At 39.3% G+C, this 19203-nt stretch overlaps 1 protein-coding gene and 1 long non-coding RNA gene across 5 annotated transcripts in view; both read right to left on the reverse strand.

The window, feature by feature from the left end:
* sgsm1a (small G protein signaling modulator 1a) overlaps positions 1 to 15727 on the reverse strand; it is a 29909-nt gene extending 14182 nt beyond the window's left edge. For 3 of the 4 annotated variants that reach the window (XM_074638006.1, XM_074638005.1, XM_074638004.1), the window contains exons 1-5: positions 15596 to 15727; positions 15424 to 15467; positions 7326 to 7401; positions 520 to 682; positions 83 to 235 (exon numbers count right to left, since the gene is read on the reverse strand). In XM_074638006.1, coding sequence (XP_074494107.1) covers positions 83 to 235; positions 520 to 682; positions 7326 to 7401; positions 15424 to 15467; positions 15596 to 15614 — 455 coding nt within the window. In that variant the 5' untranslated portion in view covers positions 15615 to 15727. The remainder of the gene's footprint in view (positions 1 to 82; positions 236 to 519; positions 683 to 7325; positions 7402 to 15423; positions 15468 to 15595) is intronic. The other variant, XM_074638007.1, reaches the window with a different exon arrangement.
* Positions 1 to 19203, reverse strand: part of LOC141769203 (uncharacterized) — a 72216-nt gene that overhangs the window by 24219 nt on the left and 28794 nt on the right. The window lies entirely within an intron of this gene.

Consider the following 19203-nt stretch of genomic DNA (forward strand, 5'->3'; position numbering starts at 1 on the left):
TGAAAGGGTGATATTGAGGGGACATAGAGTTCTTACAACACAAACAGGTGAACAGCTGTTTCATTGTCCCTTGTCAACGTACCTGCTGTTCTCCGCCAGGTAGAGGACAATCTTGTCCAGCACTTTCTCAAATAGAGCCGTCCGGATCCACAGGTTCTTCACTCCCTGTGGGTTGAGGCTGGGCAGTCGGGGCATCTTGCGAAGGCCGTCTTGACTTTGCAAGCTTTGACTTCGTCTGCAGGAGGAGAGAGTTTCAATATAAACAAAACAACTATAACATGGTTTAAAAATTCCATTAAGTAGAACTGCATCTGCATGACACTAATGACATCAGTGATTCATGATTCAATAAAAGCTCAAAACATGAATTATTTAGAAGGTTTTCATAATAAAAAAATAGCCCTTCAAGTAAGCAGACAGCCATTTATTTTCAGTGCTTTCGCTCGCACGAGGCTTTGATGTAAGCTTTGAAGTCTGCTGTGATGTGTGAGAATGAACCGTGACGTCTGCGTCTCTCACTTTGTCTCGATGATCTGCTCGACCTCCTGGGCCTTCCTGCACAGCTCCTCAGCTGGGACGAAGCTCTTCCCCACCTTCATGAAGAGTGCCGCTATCTTGTTGCTACGCAGAAAGCCTGCTGCTCGCCGTTTCAGCCCATGCAGAACGCATGCCTCCACCGCAGCTGTGTGGACACAAACACATGGTTGGACGAAAAAAAATATAAATAACACTGGATCTGTGTCCAATATTTCATCTCCTTTTAGCTCTGTTTTGGTCTCCACCAACTTCTGGGAACAATATCTGTCTTTTAACACAATAAATAAAAGCATAGAATCAAAACAATCAGCTGAAAGATGCCAAAGCGCTCCATGGAGCTTTCACAGTAATTTGACCCATTGTTAATAAAAATATTTAATTTGAACTTTAATTTCTAACACTTGAGATCAGCATTTTGTGCAATAAAATGCAATTTTGTGAAATTGGCACCTAATATGTTGTGGCACAAAATGCTCACAATGTTGTTTTGTGACAGTTTTGTGGCACCATATATTTGTCTTACATAATAGCATTTCATACATCCACTTCAATTCAATTAACTTTATTTCACCAGGATAATCCACTCAGTGTCAACGCTGCTTTCCAGGAAGTCCTGGGCACAATAATAAAAACAAGCGACAGCAATAGTGCATTTAGGCACAACATGTCAGATGTCAAGTGAGTTTCATCATCATCCGCAATTCTGCACAGCGCATATCTACTGTATTTATGTTTTTTAAAGTTCAGAGCATATCTATGATTGAGGGATTGCCTCCAAACCGCTCTCAACATGGCGACCGCTAAGCCGGTGGCTAGCAGCTAACGGTGCAAATTTAGCCCCTTTAAATTCTGCGTATTTCCGAAATGGATGTTCTAGATGCAGAAAAAACATTTGTAATTAATGCATTAAAGCCGTAGTGGACACACTAGTCGATGACACGATGACACACTTGCACAATCACTCGACTGAGCAGAAAAACAGACACCCCTCTTCGCTCTCAGGTCTACGTGGCAGCGCCTGGAGCTGTGTTGACATTTGAGTTCTCTTTCAGGACTAATCCTGTAGCTCTGTTCACATGGGGTCAGGGGGAAGGCTGGCGTTGCCATGGCAACCCCTGTTGATGGAGCTATCGAGCTCTGGGAGAGACGAGCGGAGGGAGGGGTGGCGGCGGCATCTCATCAGCATCACGATCTCTCTCTCTTTCCCTCATCCCCACTCCCTCAAACACAGCTTCTATCCTATCGCTCAGTACATCTGTCACTTTCTCTGTCTATGCTGTTACTACGATCACTGTTAACAGGGTATTACTTCTACCGAGGCAATAAAAGTGTCATCATAGACATCAACTTTCGGCTTCCTTTTTATTAAAACAGGTCCATCCTTGCTTATCTTTTAGACTCCCTCTCTTCCTGCATTTTGCTCCTTATCTCTCTGTGCTGCTTTATCCCCACATCATTAAAAGAGCAAGAAGCTAAATGTCAGAACAAAGCATAACATTAAAAGGTCTCCAAATATAGTTCATCCTCCTGACTCTCATCGTTTCTGCTAACTAGCCTCAGATGGCAAAAGTGCAGATCACAACTCCCAAGCCCTTTACACCTTTTGAGAGCTATACTGTCTATCCGCCAAGCTATAGAGAAAATTCCCAGTGTGTCACAGTCTCCTCAGTCACAAACTCTGAAATGAACAACAGCATCAGTGGCAGTGTTACAAACAATACTGTTTATCCCACACTTGGGAAATTTGTTCACTGTAGAGCACATATAAATAAAAACAAAGGGTTCAGTATGAGGCAAAGGCAGGGAGATGGAGCAGTCTTATTCTGAAAAATGAAATGTTTCATCTGAACCACTTTCCTACAACAATAATCACTAACAGCAGTGACAAGAAAATGAGCATCATGTCAGTAGGATCAGTCCTCTGTGTGGTTAAAACAGCTAACACAGTAAATTGCTTCTAACCATCCTGTATCTGTGGCAACTGAGTGTATTAAGAGAGTGTTGGACAGCGACACACAGCTGACCAACACTTCACTCACAGTAGCCAAAGGCATCAACAGTGCTGAAGTGATCAGTCAATAAATCAGTAAGTGGATCCACAGAATATTATCTAGGGATGTTTTTAATCAATTTATCATTTGAGTTATTTATCTACTATGATAAAAAAGACATACAGCTTCTGCTATGTGAGCAGCTTAGTTCATTTCATGGCTTTGACATTTCATAGACAGAATGATGAATCAGTCAATTAAAACAGCCATTACAGACCGAAATATGTTATGATGCTTCACCATCAATTTAATTCACATTTACAGACAATAATCGTTTCTATCATTTAACATGTTTGTAGATTATATTATAGTTAAATTAAAAAAAAAAGTTTAGTTTTTTAAATTCATGTCGTACAAGACAACATGTTATTTCCAAATGCAGTCTTTGTTTGGTTGAAGGAACAGTGTTTCACTTTGTGAAATAGGTAAAGATGCGCTTTTAAAAAATGTTTTGTACAAGCAGAATGAGTCATTGGTTACTATAGACAATGTGGGAGTGAAAATCTGAAAGCTACTGCATGGTGAACAAGTAGATTGCGTGGGTGCGTTGTCACCTTGTCGTGATCACACCCATGTGATGAGTTCATATGATGGGAATACACAAAAAAGTATTGAACTGCTATTAAATTGGTGATAATTGGTTATATTTGATATTATGAACAAGTGACAGTACTGTCTTTAAACACATTACCACCATTAGTCTAATTTACAACTAGTGAGATTAATTTCATCAGATTTGGCTGCCAATCTAAATTTAGTCACATCTTTGCTCCCTTTTTCTACAAAGTTGGTTTAATTTCACATTTATATATATATTAGCATCTTTGGAAAGCATGTTTGAAGTTTTTAGCACAATGGTCATTGATTCTTCAAGACATTTAGGTGCGACCTGCAAACTATTTTGGGAGCTACGGCAGTAAAAGACGTGAGCCGTACTAGAGCTGCAAAGATTAATCAATTAGTTGTCAACTATTAAATTAATCAGCAACTATTTCGAAAATCGATTAATTGGTTTGAGTCATGTTTTAAGATTATTATTTTTTAAATTCTCTGCTTCCAGCTTCTTAAATGTGAATATTTTCTGGTTTCTTTACTCCTCTATAACAGTAAACTGAATATCTTTGAGTTGTGGACAAAACAAAACATTTGAGGACGTCATCTTGGGCTTTGGGAAATAATGATCAACATTTTTTACCATTTTCTGGTATTTTATAGACCAAACAACTAATCGATTAATCGATAATGAAAATAATTGCTAGTTGCTGCCCTAAGCCGTACTTTACTGACCATAATCAAAACTGCAAAGTGGATACACAAGCTTTCAACACACTTGTTTGTAAATTAGATACTTGTTGCACCACCATCAGGTAAAAGTGGAGGTGACTTTTTGATTAGGTCGCTGTGGCTTCAGGGTGCATTTCTAAAGGTGAAATCAAATAAAGTGATTCAAGTTTAAAAGAATTGTTTTGACCCGTCATGATTGATTTACTGTAAGAAGTGAGGACACACAGGATCGGAGGGAGAAAGAATGAAATGCCATTTGTAAACTAAGGATTAACATAACAAATTAACAAATAAACTGACTCCATAATCTATCAATACAACTATGGTTGTCTCTAGCTTTGCTGTGCTACTTTTCATTGCTTCACAAGTCAAGTCAACGGAGGCTTTCTGACACACATTCCCTCCACAGCGTCTACATTTCAGACTGGGCAGCTCATCAAAGTAACAATGATGGTGGAGGCTAATTGCTCCCCGGTGAGCCGACCAAGCCCCTCTGCTCCTCTCCCATCCTCCACTCCCTCTCATCTCTAAACAGACCACAGCTGAAAGAGGACGTGTTGTAACAAGAGCCACTATAAGGATCACAGGGGGAGTCAGGAGGAGGAGGAAGCTGGCTGACAACAAAACAGAGAGATGAGAGGGTCATCCTTGCACCTTCTACTCCTCCACTGGGACGTATGATAGTAGTAGAAGAAAGATCGGCCTCAGACTGACCAGCAGCTATTACAAGCTGTTAGATGATCCAACGGATAATGTGTCCACACCGCAGGCCAATAATACTGACGACACACGCACATGAAAGCACTAATGGAAACACATAAAGCACATACAATGCCCTCAAAATAAAAACACTGTAATAAAAATCTGTGTTCTGTGACAAATTATTTTCATTACCCTCCAAGAGAAAAAATAAAACCATAAAAAGAGATTTGGGGTAAGCTGATAACTGGGTGGGAAACATCATTTGCTTTTGCTGGTTTAATACATTTTCAAGCTGTGCTATAATATTCCTCCCACACTATGAAATGAACTATACTTGGATATCATGAGGCACAATAGGGATCTTACCTCTAAGGACCCACGAAGCACATAACATTGATTGCTTATTCTACATAGTCTTGACTGCAGCAAGACATTTGAGAATCCCGTTGACCTTCTCTCCTGCCTCTTCAGACTATTTAGTTTCACTTTCTCGTTTTTTTTTTTTACTCTCACTGTGACTGTAGTTTTAATTTTTGTGTGTGTGTTGTTCTGACAACAATTGGTGAAACTAAACGGAAATTTTGACTTTCCTTTCTCACTGTTTGTCACTAAATGGTCTCACCCATCGCCACACCAAGTCTGTGCAATATACGTAAGTGTGCAATTACATTTTCACAAGAATGTAGAGCAGACAGATATATAACAGCCTACAGAGATATAACAGTTGCTCTGTATGTTTGATGGTGCATCTCCTCGCACTTATTTACCCAGCGGCGGCTTATTCGCAGTATTTTTATACATGGTAATTAGAGTCGGTGTCAAGGGAAGGCTTCATCACTGTTCATTTGTTTATACCATAAATACATTCTCCTACATTTCAATGGCTCCCTGAGACTCTCATCATATGAGTTGAGAGCAGTCTCTGTCTGCACGCATGGCTTCCAGCTAGTAAAAATATCCCATTTTCTGCAAACTGAGAGTCATTTTATTCACACTGAAATCCCCAAATAAATATCTTGTTGTTGATTAAAGCTCTGGACTGAGCCAGACATCTGACGAGTGTGAGCGCCTGCATGTGGGCAGCGTGTTTCTCACAGGAATCATGTTGCACTCTGTTGGTGCCATTTGGAGGCAAGAACAATAACATTTGGTGAAATATTGAACTTTAAATGTCCTTTATTTCTAAATCACACCGAGTATAAAAGTTATGCTGATGATGTGGATCTTCATGTCACTGGGCTGAGTGCCTGCAGCTAAAATCTCAACTTATTTCCCTATTAAAGAGGTGTCATGAAGCAAATACTGTATATTCTCGTTGTTGGACAAATACCTCTGTTATAGGAAAACGAATCCAATAATAATGACCACCAACTTTATGCTATCCTCTGTGATAGACTTAGATTAGTGCTGCCAGGTAAGCTGCATGTGTATTACTGTTAAGAATAGCTCTGTATGCAAAAGATTGTTGGTAATTGTGAATAATTCTTCTATTCTTGTCCATTTGCTTTACATTCATTTGGTTCTGTTACAATACGTTTGTTTGCTTTCCCTCAAGCAAAGGATTATTGGAAGGATTATTGCTGTCTACTGGGAGAACTGGAACGTTAAGTAAAACCTCTAACTTTACATTTTACTCTGAGTGAATTTTTGAGTAACTTTCTATTGTTAAGAAAGCTGCAGAGGGGAATTATAAGAAATGTCTAAAAACAGTGTGCTAAGCAGGTGGCTTGAGCAGAACTTGAAATTTGCCATTACAGTTTTGTTATGCTTGTCTTCCTATGTTTTACTCTCTTTCACCATGTACTTCATTTTGTCCTGTGACCAATAAAGTTAGATCTAGGTAGATGTGTTTGGTGTTAAGTCATTTGTGCCCACGGCTAAATAGATAAATGACAGTATGATGAAAATGAAAAAGAGATCAATAGAAATTTAAAGGTACAGTGTGTAGGATTTGGTTGGTGTGGTTGCAGACTGCAACTAACTGAGTACTCCGCCGCTCACTCCTCCCTTTCCAAGACTGCGGTAAGATGAGCTGCCGAGTGCAAAACCATGGTAGCGCCATTCACCTCACTCAGAGGTCATCCTTACCATAATAACTACTTTAGGAGCAACGGAAGCCAGATGGCGGCTGGCGGTTTTGCACTCTACAGCTCACGTTACCACAGTTTCACAAGCGGTTGGAGATCTACGGTGGCCTTCAGGTAACGTAAAAACATGAAAGGCTCTCTCTAGAGCCAGTGTTTGGTTTGTCCGTTCTGGGCTACTTTAAAAACATGGCGGAGCAACATGGCAGACTCCGTGAAGAGGACCTGCTCCCTATGTAGATATGAAGGACTCATTCTAAGCTAATGAAAACACGATTCTTAGTTTCAGGTGATTATTCACTAATGAAAACATAGTTAAGAATATTGTATTCCATTTCTGCTAAGAGATCCTCCGAAATGTTACACACTGTTCCTTAAAGTAATTAGTGTAAAGTTAAAGAAAGCAGTTCATGTAGAGAAAGAAAATCACCAGGTTAAAATTAATCAGAAAATAATTATAGTAACCTACTTATAGTATGATATTGTAAGGTAACAGATTCAAGACTACAATGTAAAGGTGACACACGTAACTAAAACAAACGATATCAGGAATGATTTCAATAAAAAAAAAAAGAAAACCACTCAGGCTATTTTCAGTGTCGCAGAATTGTTCAAGCTGAAGAGGTTATAAATGAGCAAACGCAGTGTGATTCATTTGGTTACTCACCACAAAAGGACACAATATGGCTGCTGTCTTCATGAACAAATTTCCTGGTGACGGCTTCCTCCATAATCTGCTTCACCTGTCAATGACATGGCAGATGTTGGATGACTCATTCATTAACATGCCACAACTCACACACACATACACACACACACACGCGATCAGTGAGGGGCTTGTTGCTGGGAAAATATTTCAGAGGATAATTATGAGAATTTATAAAACGTGTATAAAACAAGAGAGCGCAGGGCTCAGATGTGAACTGGGGTTGAAAAGTTAAGAGGAAGAAAAACATTGAGTGGGAAGAGCGCATGTGAAGTTGGTGGATGAGTCACCAGCTCTCATCCCAAGGACCTCTACTGGGAAATGGGGGTGGTACATTTGGGGGATGGGGGGAGAATAAAGGGAGGGGAGGGGCGTTCATCCATCACAGACCCACTTTTCTGAACAGTTTGTAATCCTCAGTGGGAACAATTGATTCTGTTGCGTCAAAGGCTGATGACATCCTATTCATGCAAACCCAACTTCTTTTAAAAAAAAAAAATGGCAGTCACACACATGCTCACAAGGTAACGCTCATTAGTTAGGTTTTGTCGTCACGGTGATGTGCCCCTCTCCCCGCTGGCCTGACAACAGCTACAGACCAATAGTTAAGACGACTGATAAATCAATCCCTCTGGTGGCTATGGAGACGTCCCTCTGTGTGGGCACCGCTCTGCAATCTGCATGGGGAATATATCAACCTCCGGACACAGCCACACAGATAGCTGTAATTTCCTGTTGAAATGAGTCTGTCCACAACGACCATATTACACTGCCAAGTTCACCTTCTACACACACACACACACACACACACACACAAACAAACACACACAGCTATATTTGCTCGAGCGGTTGACGTTCCCTCTGCTCTATTTGAAAATGTTTGTTCCAGTCTGCAGATTGATTCAATCCTTCATTGGTGTGAAGAAATCTTTTCTCTGTGAGGCAGTTCAGTGGTCAAGAAGCAGCCAGCTGTCTAACAATATCCGTTTTCATGACTTGATGTTTATAACTTGATCATAGAGCTTTCAGGGAGATAAAGATCTGTCTTCAGGTTAGTTTTTCCACTACGGCTCACTACTTTAATATCTAGTTTACTTATTGTACACAGATGTATTATAATACCTGTAACTTTCATTGGTGTAAAATGTACTGTAGGGCTGCAACTAACGATTATTTTCATTGTCGATTAGTCTGTTAATTATTTTCTGGATTAATCGATTAGTTGTTTGGTCTATAAAATGTCAGAAAATGGTGAAGAATGTCGATCAGTGTTTCCCAAAGCCCAAGATGACATCCTCAAATGTCTTGTTCTGTTCACAACTCAAAGATATTCAGTTTACTGTCATAGAGGAGTATAAAAAACTAAAAATATTCACATTTAAGAAGTTGGAATCAGAGAATTTAGACCTTTTGTTTCTTAAAAATTAGTTGACAACTAATCGATTAATCGTTGCAGCTCTGATGTACTGGGATCTTTTACTTAAGTAAAAGTAGTACATATTGTCCAAACCTAGTCTAAAATTGAGAAAAGCACAGAACAACTTGTTTTTCCGTGATGGTGCTCGGAAACTGTCCACTGAGCACTGATTGCTTCCTCACTGTTAATGCAAGACGGGGTCCTAAAACTGACTAATCTCTCAGGGTAGGCAGGAAGGAAATCCAGGCACTCCAAAATACTAAAACAAGTGGCAATGAGGAAGGAAATATATTAAAAAGCCTATATTGTAATGGCTAAATCATTAAAAAAGCCAACGTGTTTCAACCACTGTCAACCACGGCATTCAGGGGAATCGCGACTACTCCATGGATAGACACTTTAGTGAGTATCACGATGCTAATGATTCCTTTTGCGCATAGAGGGCATTGAACATATTAAACCGTTGGTCGGGGAGGGGGTTACAAAAACTTTACCAGGGGGAGACTTTTTGATCCATCGATTGGATACTTTAAAGTACCCTGGTCTTAATGAGGGTATAGACTTTACATGTTTTCTGTAAATAAGTAAAACGTATATATTTTTTCTTCTCTCTGTATAGGCTCCCATGTTTGTTTTACAGCCTATGTTAAAAACTAGTAGTAGTTTTCATTGATGATGTACATAAATTACTTGTTTCTGTGTTATTTCTTCATGACATTTTGTAATATTTTGGAGTATTATGGTGATCATGTGATTGTCTCCCACTGGTTGGCAACTTATAGTAAACATGTTGGCTTTTTTAATGAATTAGCCACTACAATAAAGGCTTTTTAATATATTTCCTTCCTTGTTGACATTTGTTTTAGTATTTTGGAGCGCCTGGATTGATTTCCTGTTTATCCAGATTTTTTTCCCTGTTTTCCAAGAGCACCGACACGTTTTGCGTTACGGTTGAAAACACAGAGCAACCAATTATCTCTCTTTCTGACTAATCTCTCACTTTTGTATCATAGATACAAAAAAAAACCTTGGAAGCAAATGTGCTTAGAACCCACTAACCCATCAATCACTAATTAAACACGAGTCATTACGCATACTTGGCTGGTTCGCATCAGTAGCATTGTTATCTACAGCATCTACAGAAATGATTCATGCTGCCAACACAACAGAGACAGTGCCAGTCTGATGTGACACCCGCTCCGCTCACAATCACACTTATATAAAGCACACACACACACACACACACATACACACAAAAAAGAGAAAGGGCTATATGCACCAATTTTCTCTGAGTGCACCTGACATACAGGAAGCTGATTGATTTGCCAACTTGAGGAAGCAGACTCCTTGTATTTTCTCATCTCTCTCATCTGAGCTACAGATCAGGCCTCTAAGGAATTTATATGGTGAAGTGTCTAAGCTCAGACAACCCGCAGGTTTCTATGGAGACGGCACGTGTCTCACTGAGGATCACTTCCGCCTAGAAGATGCGTCAACAACATTCATTTATCAATGAAATAAACAGACATTATTGCAGCTCCCTAACTACAGTAACTAATAATATCTAGATGTACTGTGCCGTCATCTTTTCACAATATCATCCAGCCACCGAGAGTCCTAATGTGTTAATTCGGTTACAACAAAGCACAAATCTACACAAAATGTACCAATCAGAGTAGCCATATCTACTAAAACTCCTCCACAAAATATATTTTCACTAGAATTTACAGATTAAACAATGTGCGTGACGTGACAACAACCATTAAGCGTCTCTTTTACAGCAGCAAAGCCTGATGAATCTGCTCTGAACTAACCACTGTAGCCTGAAGGCATTAGCCAGAGTGATAAAAGATCTTCAGAGTATTCCAATTAACTCCTGCAACAGCAGAGCCAAGAAATAAGAGCCAGAGAGAAAGCCCCATCCATTAACATCCACCCTTCATTATTCATCATCTCGGTGGCCACTGAGGAATGAAGGGGGGAAAAAGAAGTAAAATTGTCTTTGGTTATGAATGTTAATCCATGCATAGAGCTACACTTAAAGTTACACATCTGAATTAAGTCTCTATTATTTGAATAACAATTTAATAATGCATAAGCAGACTGATCAACTATTAAGGCAGTGAACATTATTCCACCACAAAATCAATGCATCCACACAGACTGGTCTCATACACTGTTCGTAGCTATACCTATGAAAAGTAAAGCACTGTAATTCGTGAATATACTACAAAATAAATTTGTATGTAAAATATAATAGACATACAAATATCAGACTTTCATCCAGGAGACAGGCATTCGTGTCCCGTGTGAAGCCAGAAGTCAATGTTGATTTATTTGTCACGTAACTTACATACTTAAGTAACATCACGTCCGGTGACATTTTAAGCCAAACCACGATCTTTTCCTAAACCTAACCAAGTAGTTTTGTTGACTAATCCTAAGGAAGTTGTTTCCTGTGAAGACAGAGGTTTATTTTGAAAAGACTGTACGCATGTAACGAGCGGAAATTGACACGCATTGCTGGACATTCGAAGGAAAACCAACGAAAAAGGAGGAATAACTTTTTCGTAAGATATCATATGAACTGTTGTATGAGAATACGTTGAACCACATCACTGCCTTGAGCAGTTGACAATGCACTCACTCACCACCAAAGGGTCCATTCAGTAGGTTTTCTGGACCTTTTGATCATATCACATGATCTTCTTCAGCAGATGGAGTTGTCATGAAACTGAACATTTAAATTTCCTTTTTTTTCTGAGCACTTTGAGGACCTCTTGCCCATGTTGGCTCAAACTTGTGGTGAGATTGTTATGTCAAGAGTGCACTTTCAGCCTCGACCTGAAATCATTTTAACATGACACATACAGTATCACTCGAGGTTGAGGTGGGCCATAAAGCTGCTATATAGTATTACCTTAACTGTCACGCCAACAGCACCTTATAGTTCAGTTTGATTACAAATGGTGAACAAACTCACCAGGTAATCCTATCTCATCCATACCAAAACCTGATTATGAATACATTCATTGAGAAAGGTAGAAAACTATATTATAATCTCTATCAGTATCTATGACAACAATCATATTTGATGATTTCCCTGCAGCTTGCTCCTGCAGTTTGAATCAACCCTGTATTAATATTTTCTATCAACGTGCTGGGAACCAGGAATCACAAAATCTCTATGAAGCCGAAAACGCAGTACAAGACTGGTGGATTATCTTACACCCCACTGCCTGAAACCTTATCCTGAGTAAGCACACAGCAAAGTAAATGGTGCAGATCTCTGTGGCCTGTTCTTCTAATAGTCTCTCTCCCCCTTTTTCCTCTCTCTCCTTTAGCAAACACAGGTGTGCGATTGTGTGCGGGAGAAGCAAAACTCACTATCAGAGCAAGACAAAGAGACGGAGACAGGCTGAGAGGGGTTCTGTATCAAAGCTAAGGCAAATAAGAGATCTCATTCAAACCAATTTGTGCCAGAAGGTAATTCCGCTGCCACAGACGTCCTGCACTCTCTGGATAATGGCCCACATCCAGGTATATCTGAGTAGACTGGTGGCACATAACCAGCTGGACACGGAGAGCGTGAGAACACACAGCATAGAGACACCATATGGTATAACCCACACAGAGTAATAATAAACTAATGGGTAAACAGTGAAAACAACAACTATCTTTCCTTTAAGGGGAATATACATCTACAAATAAATTTAAATTCTTTGTTAAGTCTTCTAGATTAATGCTGATTTTCATGAAGTGCTATCTGTGACTAAAGTGAGCTCTCATACTGTGCTGTTCCGTCCACAGACTCCATCAGGCTGCATTTGTGGTAAACAGTAAAAGAGCCACCGTGAATGAATCCCAGTGAGGCCGTATCAGCACACAGGAGGCAGGTTTAATCATGGGAAGGGTCTGGTCTCCACTGATAACACTGCAAACAGGACTCGGAGGAAAACACATCAGACCAAAGTCTCTTCATTCCTCCTTTCACAAGATCCAGGATGTGATTATTATCTTTGTTTGTTTGGCAGAAATAAAGTCTTGTAATTTATGAGGCAATCTGAGATGAAACTAATGAAATAAATCCATCAATTGTTAACAGAAGGATATTAAACAAAGTGGTCTGGACTGGAATAAATCTGGCCAGGAAAGGGGAATGAGTAACACTCTCTAAAAACCTACTGTTACTGTTCCTCTGCTTCAGTTTTTTAGTGACCAAAACAAACAATAGTAGTAGGTGATGATGGAAAGCCCTCAAGGTTGACTGTAAATTACTGTAGATGTGTAAAGTGCTAGTGTTTTTGAGTTTCCCTGAATAAACAGAGGAACAAAAACCTCAACAGTAGTGACCACAAAGTAAACACTACTGTAGGAGAATGAAGACACAATGGAGAGACACACATCAGTATGCTGATATGTCATTTTAATCTTTCATTATCCATCTATCTTCCATGCAGTGCATGTATTATAGTTAGTTAGTTTGAAGCTGAATTGATTCAACTATAAATATTTAATCACATTGCAGTGAATAATTGAATAATTTTCTATTATTATAATTCTGGGTTTCAGTGGAGAATTGTAGTTTCCTGCTGCCAGCTGCACCAGATGTTACTAAGTTCAAACTTAACCTAATTATGACAAAAGTGTTTACTAAGTGGAGATTTAACGCATACCAAATTAAAACAGGTTTCACCACACAGATTACTAAATATTTACTCACAGTAACTGTCAGGTGTAACTGTTGACGTCTATGGGTAGCTACCGTTACCTAAACCAACGTAACCAACTCACAAAGCTAACGATAGCTTGCCAATGTAACGTTACAGTATATAAGTAAAATAAGTATGGTAGACATATCGGACCTGACACTTGAACAAAATGCTGTTAATTATATGTCACAAAAATGCCACAATGTACCTAAAATTACAAAACATTATGCCTAACGTTACTAAATAACATTGGTTAGGTTGGCTATCTTAATCGGATATTTCCTTCTCACTCTATACTAACTATACTATATTTTTCAATGTATGCATATATAAGCAAAATAGAGTCATATCTACATTTCTAAAGGAAATTTAATATATCTCTTGGCCCCCTAAAACTATTTCTTTGTGTTGGTTATCTTGGAGCCGGTGATGCTCATGGTGATGGTGATGCTACAGTGACTTCCTGTTTGCATAATAAAAAAGCTTTTGATTGGACGTCGCTACAAACGTTTCTTAGCATACAAATTACTACAAAGTCTTTACTCAGGCATACATTTCTTAGGTTTTAATGGTGCGATCTGATTTGGTACATCACTAGTTTGAAACTAGCTAGTTGTAAGAACGTATGAAGAACAAACTGTAGGACTATTTATGAATAGCTGGTGCAACCCAACCCCGTGGTCCAGTGGTGTAAAGGAGCGTATACGCAGGTATATCCACTTCTTTTTCTAATGGTTTACAGTATACCCACCTATCAGCCAAAAAGCCATTGAAATATATAGGAGAGTATACCCACTATTCAAAAGTACTGGAGTTCTTCAACCCTTCATATCAGATGAACGCTGTAGGGTAGTTTCATCAGAATTACAGAAAGCACAGTCAGTTGGCACAGCAACCCCAACAAATGTGATCATATTAAGCCACAATAAGCAAGTCCAGAAAAGGATTATTTAGTTGGTGGGAGTTTTCTTTAGAAAAAACAATGAAAACAGACATTAGAAAAAAGTCAATCATCATGCAACTTCAGCTTTGCATCTCGTCATCAGCACTATTTGCTTCCATGTGACGGGCTTTATGTGACATTTCTAAACATGTCACAGATCTTTATGCAAGCATTCATTAACTCCATGTCCTCTTTCCAACATTTGGGACCTAAAATCTTATAGCAAAAGACTGCTGTAAGCTTTCTGAGAAAGACCATTCACAAGGATGAAGATCTCTTTAGAAGAAACCTCATTAAAGGTTTGAATATCAGACAGACTAAATGGTAGCGACGTCTCATTTGATCTGCTGAACTCTGGTCTCCTGTTTTACTGCAGTAACCTCAAATGATGATGATGAGAGACATGAAGTGCTGAAAACCAGCTGAACAAACCACCAGACCTGCCTCCCATATTGTGTTTCCACTCAACACCATATAACTCATTTCATGCATTACACACACACACACGCACGCGCACACGCACAGGCACACACACACAGTTTGTGTCTGACTATAACCACCAAATGGCTTGGCAGAAGGCTGATAAACATCACAAACACTGACTACAGACAATCTGTTTCCTTCATGCTGCTTCTTCTCCACCCGAATAATTACTGAGGTGCAACACGACCACTCAAAACAGGCAACAATGAATATAATATATAGCTTTTTAAAGAAAAAAAACAACACTTTAAAGACTATTAGTATATTATAATATTTGATACAGGCTTGTTTTCTAATCTTTTCAAAGATGCTGTGATTCAGATGAGCATCCAAGCCATTTATCTCAGGTGTCATCATCAGGAGAGGAACAGAACATTCAGTACAAAGTGTCAACCAGTGTTTGTTAGGGGATCACCTGTCTGTGCACAGGTTGAACTATACAGCCTCATACAAACCAAACCAGTGTTTGTTTTTCCGATAAACTGCTGAGCTGAAAACACCCACCTCCTTCTTGACGGTGCGCAGCAGCCTCTGACGGGTCTCTGCCTCTGAAACACAACAAACACAGTAACACACAGAACAATATTTACAATCTGTCACAACTTCATTTAGTCTCAAAAAGAACAGAAATATAATTCAGAAATATTTATTCTCATATTTTCCTTGTTGGTCCCACCTGCCATGATTGTTGCCATGGATCCTGTCTCCTTTCTCAAAGCAGCACCTCCTCTCTCTCTCTCATCAGCTGAGTACTGCTTTACACTGAGATCACAACTCCTCCTCCTCTAACACGCCTCTTAAAGACACAATGCGGTGTGCTTCCATTGGGTGGCAGGAGCACCAATACAACAGGCTGGAAATTAAAGCAAAGACAGATTTATAGCTTTCCAATCAGAGTATAATCTCCATGTTCTTTTTTAAATATCTATATATTGTAATTTGCTTAATGAATTGTATATATGTGTGTATATGTATGTTTTTGCTTTTATTTTGTTCTTTTTTATTATTATTATTATTATTGAATTGACGCTTTGGCAATATTGTTCACCTAACAGTCATGATCAATAAAGCATATTGAATTGAATTGGATATAGTTGCCTACATTAAAAATAGAGTGATGCAGCGATGACGTATTTTTGTAGGACAACCAGGAAGTTATAGCATCGCCCTGGGTTCCCTTGACAAAAAGCCAATGGGATTTTTCCATTGGGTTTTGGATTATTGCAGAAAATAAACTCTGTGGCTAACACATGTTTATGATACTTACACGTTTTGTTCAGCAAGATAATCTCCATAAATTAAAACTGCTTTTATGATTTTTGAAGTGTGAATGAACTACACCATAGTCGCATGAGTGCGAGTATACACAGAGTCGGCGTGATGATGTTTGGTAGTCTCATTTAGCCACTTGTTAGCAACTGCCTTTTTTTAAGACACGTAAAGGCTTCAAAATTTACGAATGGGCTATTTTTTGATGTACGTAGAACAAAACGTTAACGTTAACCACAGACCTTATTTCAGGCATCTAACTAAAAACCCATAAAAAAAACCCCATTGACTTCCAGACAAAGGAACCGAAGTGCTAAAATGTAACTCATTTCCGGCTTTTGGGCAAGACCTATGGAAAGGAGGCTGGGTCACGCGTCATATCTCCGGGGTTATAACACATGCGCAGTAAAATCTGGTCTGCACTCTCCGAAATTGAGCCAATCGCAACGCACGACTGCAGCTTTAGTTACACTGCCCATACCCAAAGACCCATGTCTGCCTGTGACCCAGCCTCCTTTCCATAGGCCTTGCTTTTGGGACTCATTCCTATAGCACTATAGGATAGCTGTCCACATCTTTCAACTTAACCTTGAATATAAGTTTCACTGAATGAGGCATAATGCTGTGATCTCCTTATTGTAATGTTAAATTCAATGTAAATAGATAAATAAATATCCCTGAACTGAAAACAAACATAATACATGGAGATGGGAGTAATGTACTTGTTCATTTCCCTGACATGGAAACATTTGACCTTCACGCCATCTTGTGGTCAAGATAAGGAAAGACTGTGAGACTAAATCTTACAATGAAGTAGATACTGTATCTGCAAATCACACAGATCTTTTAAAAAATATATATATTTCTCTGCACACACAAATGTTGAATGGTTGAATGAATGCTGGATACACTTGGTGAAAACGCCTGGATTTCAAGACTTGGGGCATATCAGGTCGAATGTCTGGGTTAACATACAATAGTGAGGATAAACAAAAAACGGGTTGTGCTAAATTCAACATCCAGAGGATTTATATAGCAGCAAACAACTATTGTAATGTAAAGATATAGAGTGGTAATGTCTACCTGAGCAGAGAATGAAGTCACTCTCCCTCTGTGTGTGTTGTAAGTTAGCTTTGTTAGCACCATCAGCTTCGAGCTGCCGGCTCGCCATCGCCATGTTGAGAGCCGTTGAGAGACTTTAACATTAGCACTTTGGCACTTTAGCACCTAAGCATCTGTGTGTGAACTCATAGAAAACAGTTATTATGCTTCCCTACATTAAAATCGGATTAATATTGATGCTGATAGACATTTGGTAACTTTACTTCAACACTTTTGTTACAGAAAATGTGTAAATATGTCAAGAAAAAGAGGCATTTAATCCTTTTGTGATATATCTAATTTGACTTATTCTTAAGTAATGGTTACACAAAAGTTATATCACATATTGTCCAGAAGACGAAAATAGGATAAATATTGATGCTGATAGACATTTTGATAACTTTACTTGAAGACTTTTGGTACAGAAAAATGTGTAAATATGTCAAGAAAAAAAGGCATTTAATCCTTTTATGATATATTTAATTTGACTAAGTAATGGTTACACAAAAGTTATATCACATATTGTCCAGAAGATGGCGACTGTGTCCCTTTGATGCCCAAGACCCCAAAAAAAGAACAATCATTTTCATATGGACTACAATTCTTCAGCTTTCATCTAAATAACAATCAGTCCCATCCAGCAACAGTTTTCAGATTGAAGTGTGTATTGTGTGAGTGAAAACATGTTCAGATAAAATCAACATCTGAGTCAAAATACGAGCAGAAGGGGTCGGTAGGCTTCAGTGCACCGGAGTGCGGCGCTTCTTCGGGCTGTGAGTCCAGTTCTGCCTGCAGGGCTGAGCTGTCAGGTAGATCAGGTGGTGAAAGGATGGAGTGATAACGCAGGATGACAGACTGAGAGGTGCAGGACTGGACCCCCCAAAGCTCCCTCATAGTCTCAGAACCAACAAAATACACATGTTCCTTCTGTGGATGAACATGTCAAGATATGATTCCTTGTCCTATAGTCCTAAATCCTGAGTCATACATTTGTTGAGACCTCTAATATTATCATTTTACATGATAATACCAGGTCAAACAACAATAACTAGACTATTCAGACACTGAAGTGTTATTTGGGGATATTAAATATTAATTTAATTGTTTCTCTGTTTTCCTCACTAGCATCCTCTTCAACCCAGGATTCCCTCGCTGAGATGACTCACGCCGTGCAGTGGCTTTAGATAATGTGAGGTAATAGCATGTCTTGTTGAATGCCATACCAGGACTTCTGCCTGAGTAAACAGCACACCAGAGCTCCTCTCCAGCTAGCCTTTGCTTTCTTGTCAATGAGAAAACAACTGTATTTATTTGTCAGTTCAATGCTTACAATAAACATCAGCATTTATTTACAGTATAGAGTGAAATCTGCAAAAACATAGACACAACTATGTGAATTGATGTTGTCACATTTCAGCAGATGACCGGAAACTCCAGTGAAGAGGAAAGTTATTATGACTCAGGTTTATGTGCTCAGGAGACGATAGACGAAGAATTTACAATGTGGCCAACAGAAAACTAACAAAACGAAATCAAATCCTACATTTTAGAAACAGCAGTGCTGTGTCATGTCCATTTGTGTTTGTCTGTCATCAGAGAGGGCCAACATGCACATGTCCATGTGTGATTAGACCCGACGTGCTCTAACAGGCACCGGGCCGTGCGATAGAGGCTCCTGTCAGTCTGATGTTCTTCTGCCCATGTGTGCCGATGCAGATTGACAGGTTTGTATGTTAGAGAAGGCCAGCGCTATATGGTTTGTTTTTATGTTGTTATGCTTTTGACCCTCAGGGGCCACCGCACTTCGGCTGAGCAACCGCAGCCTTTTTCCCCCGGCAGGTTGTTTACTCTTCCCCGTCCTAGCTCTGGCAATGAGAAGACATGATGAATCTGGAAAAATCTGAACTGTGAAAC

The sequence above is a fragment of the Sebastes fasciatus genome, chromosome 6 (assembly GCF_043250625.1).
Source record: "Sebastes fasciatus isolate fSebFas1 chromosome 6, fSebFas1.pri, whole genome shotgun sequence".
Taxonomy (NCBI): domain Eukaryota; kingdom Metazoa; phylum Chordata; class Actinopteri; order Perciformes; family Sebastidae; genus Sebastes; species Sebastes fasciatus.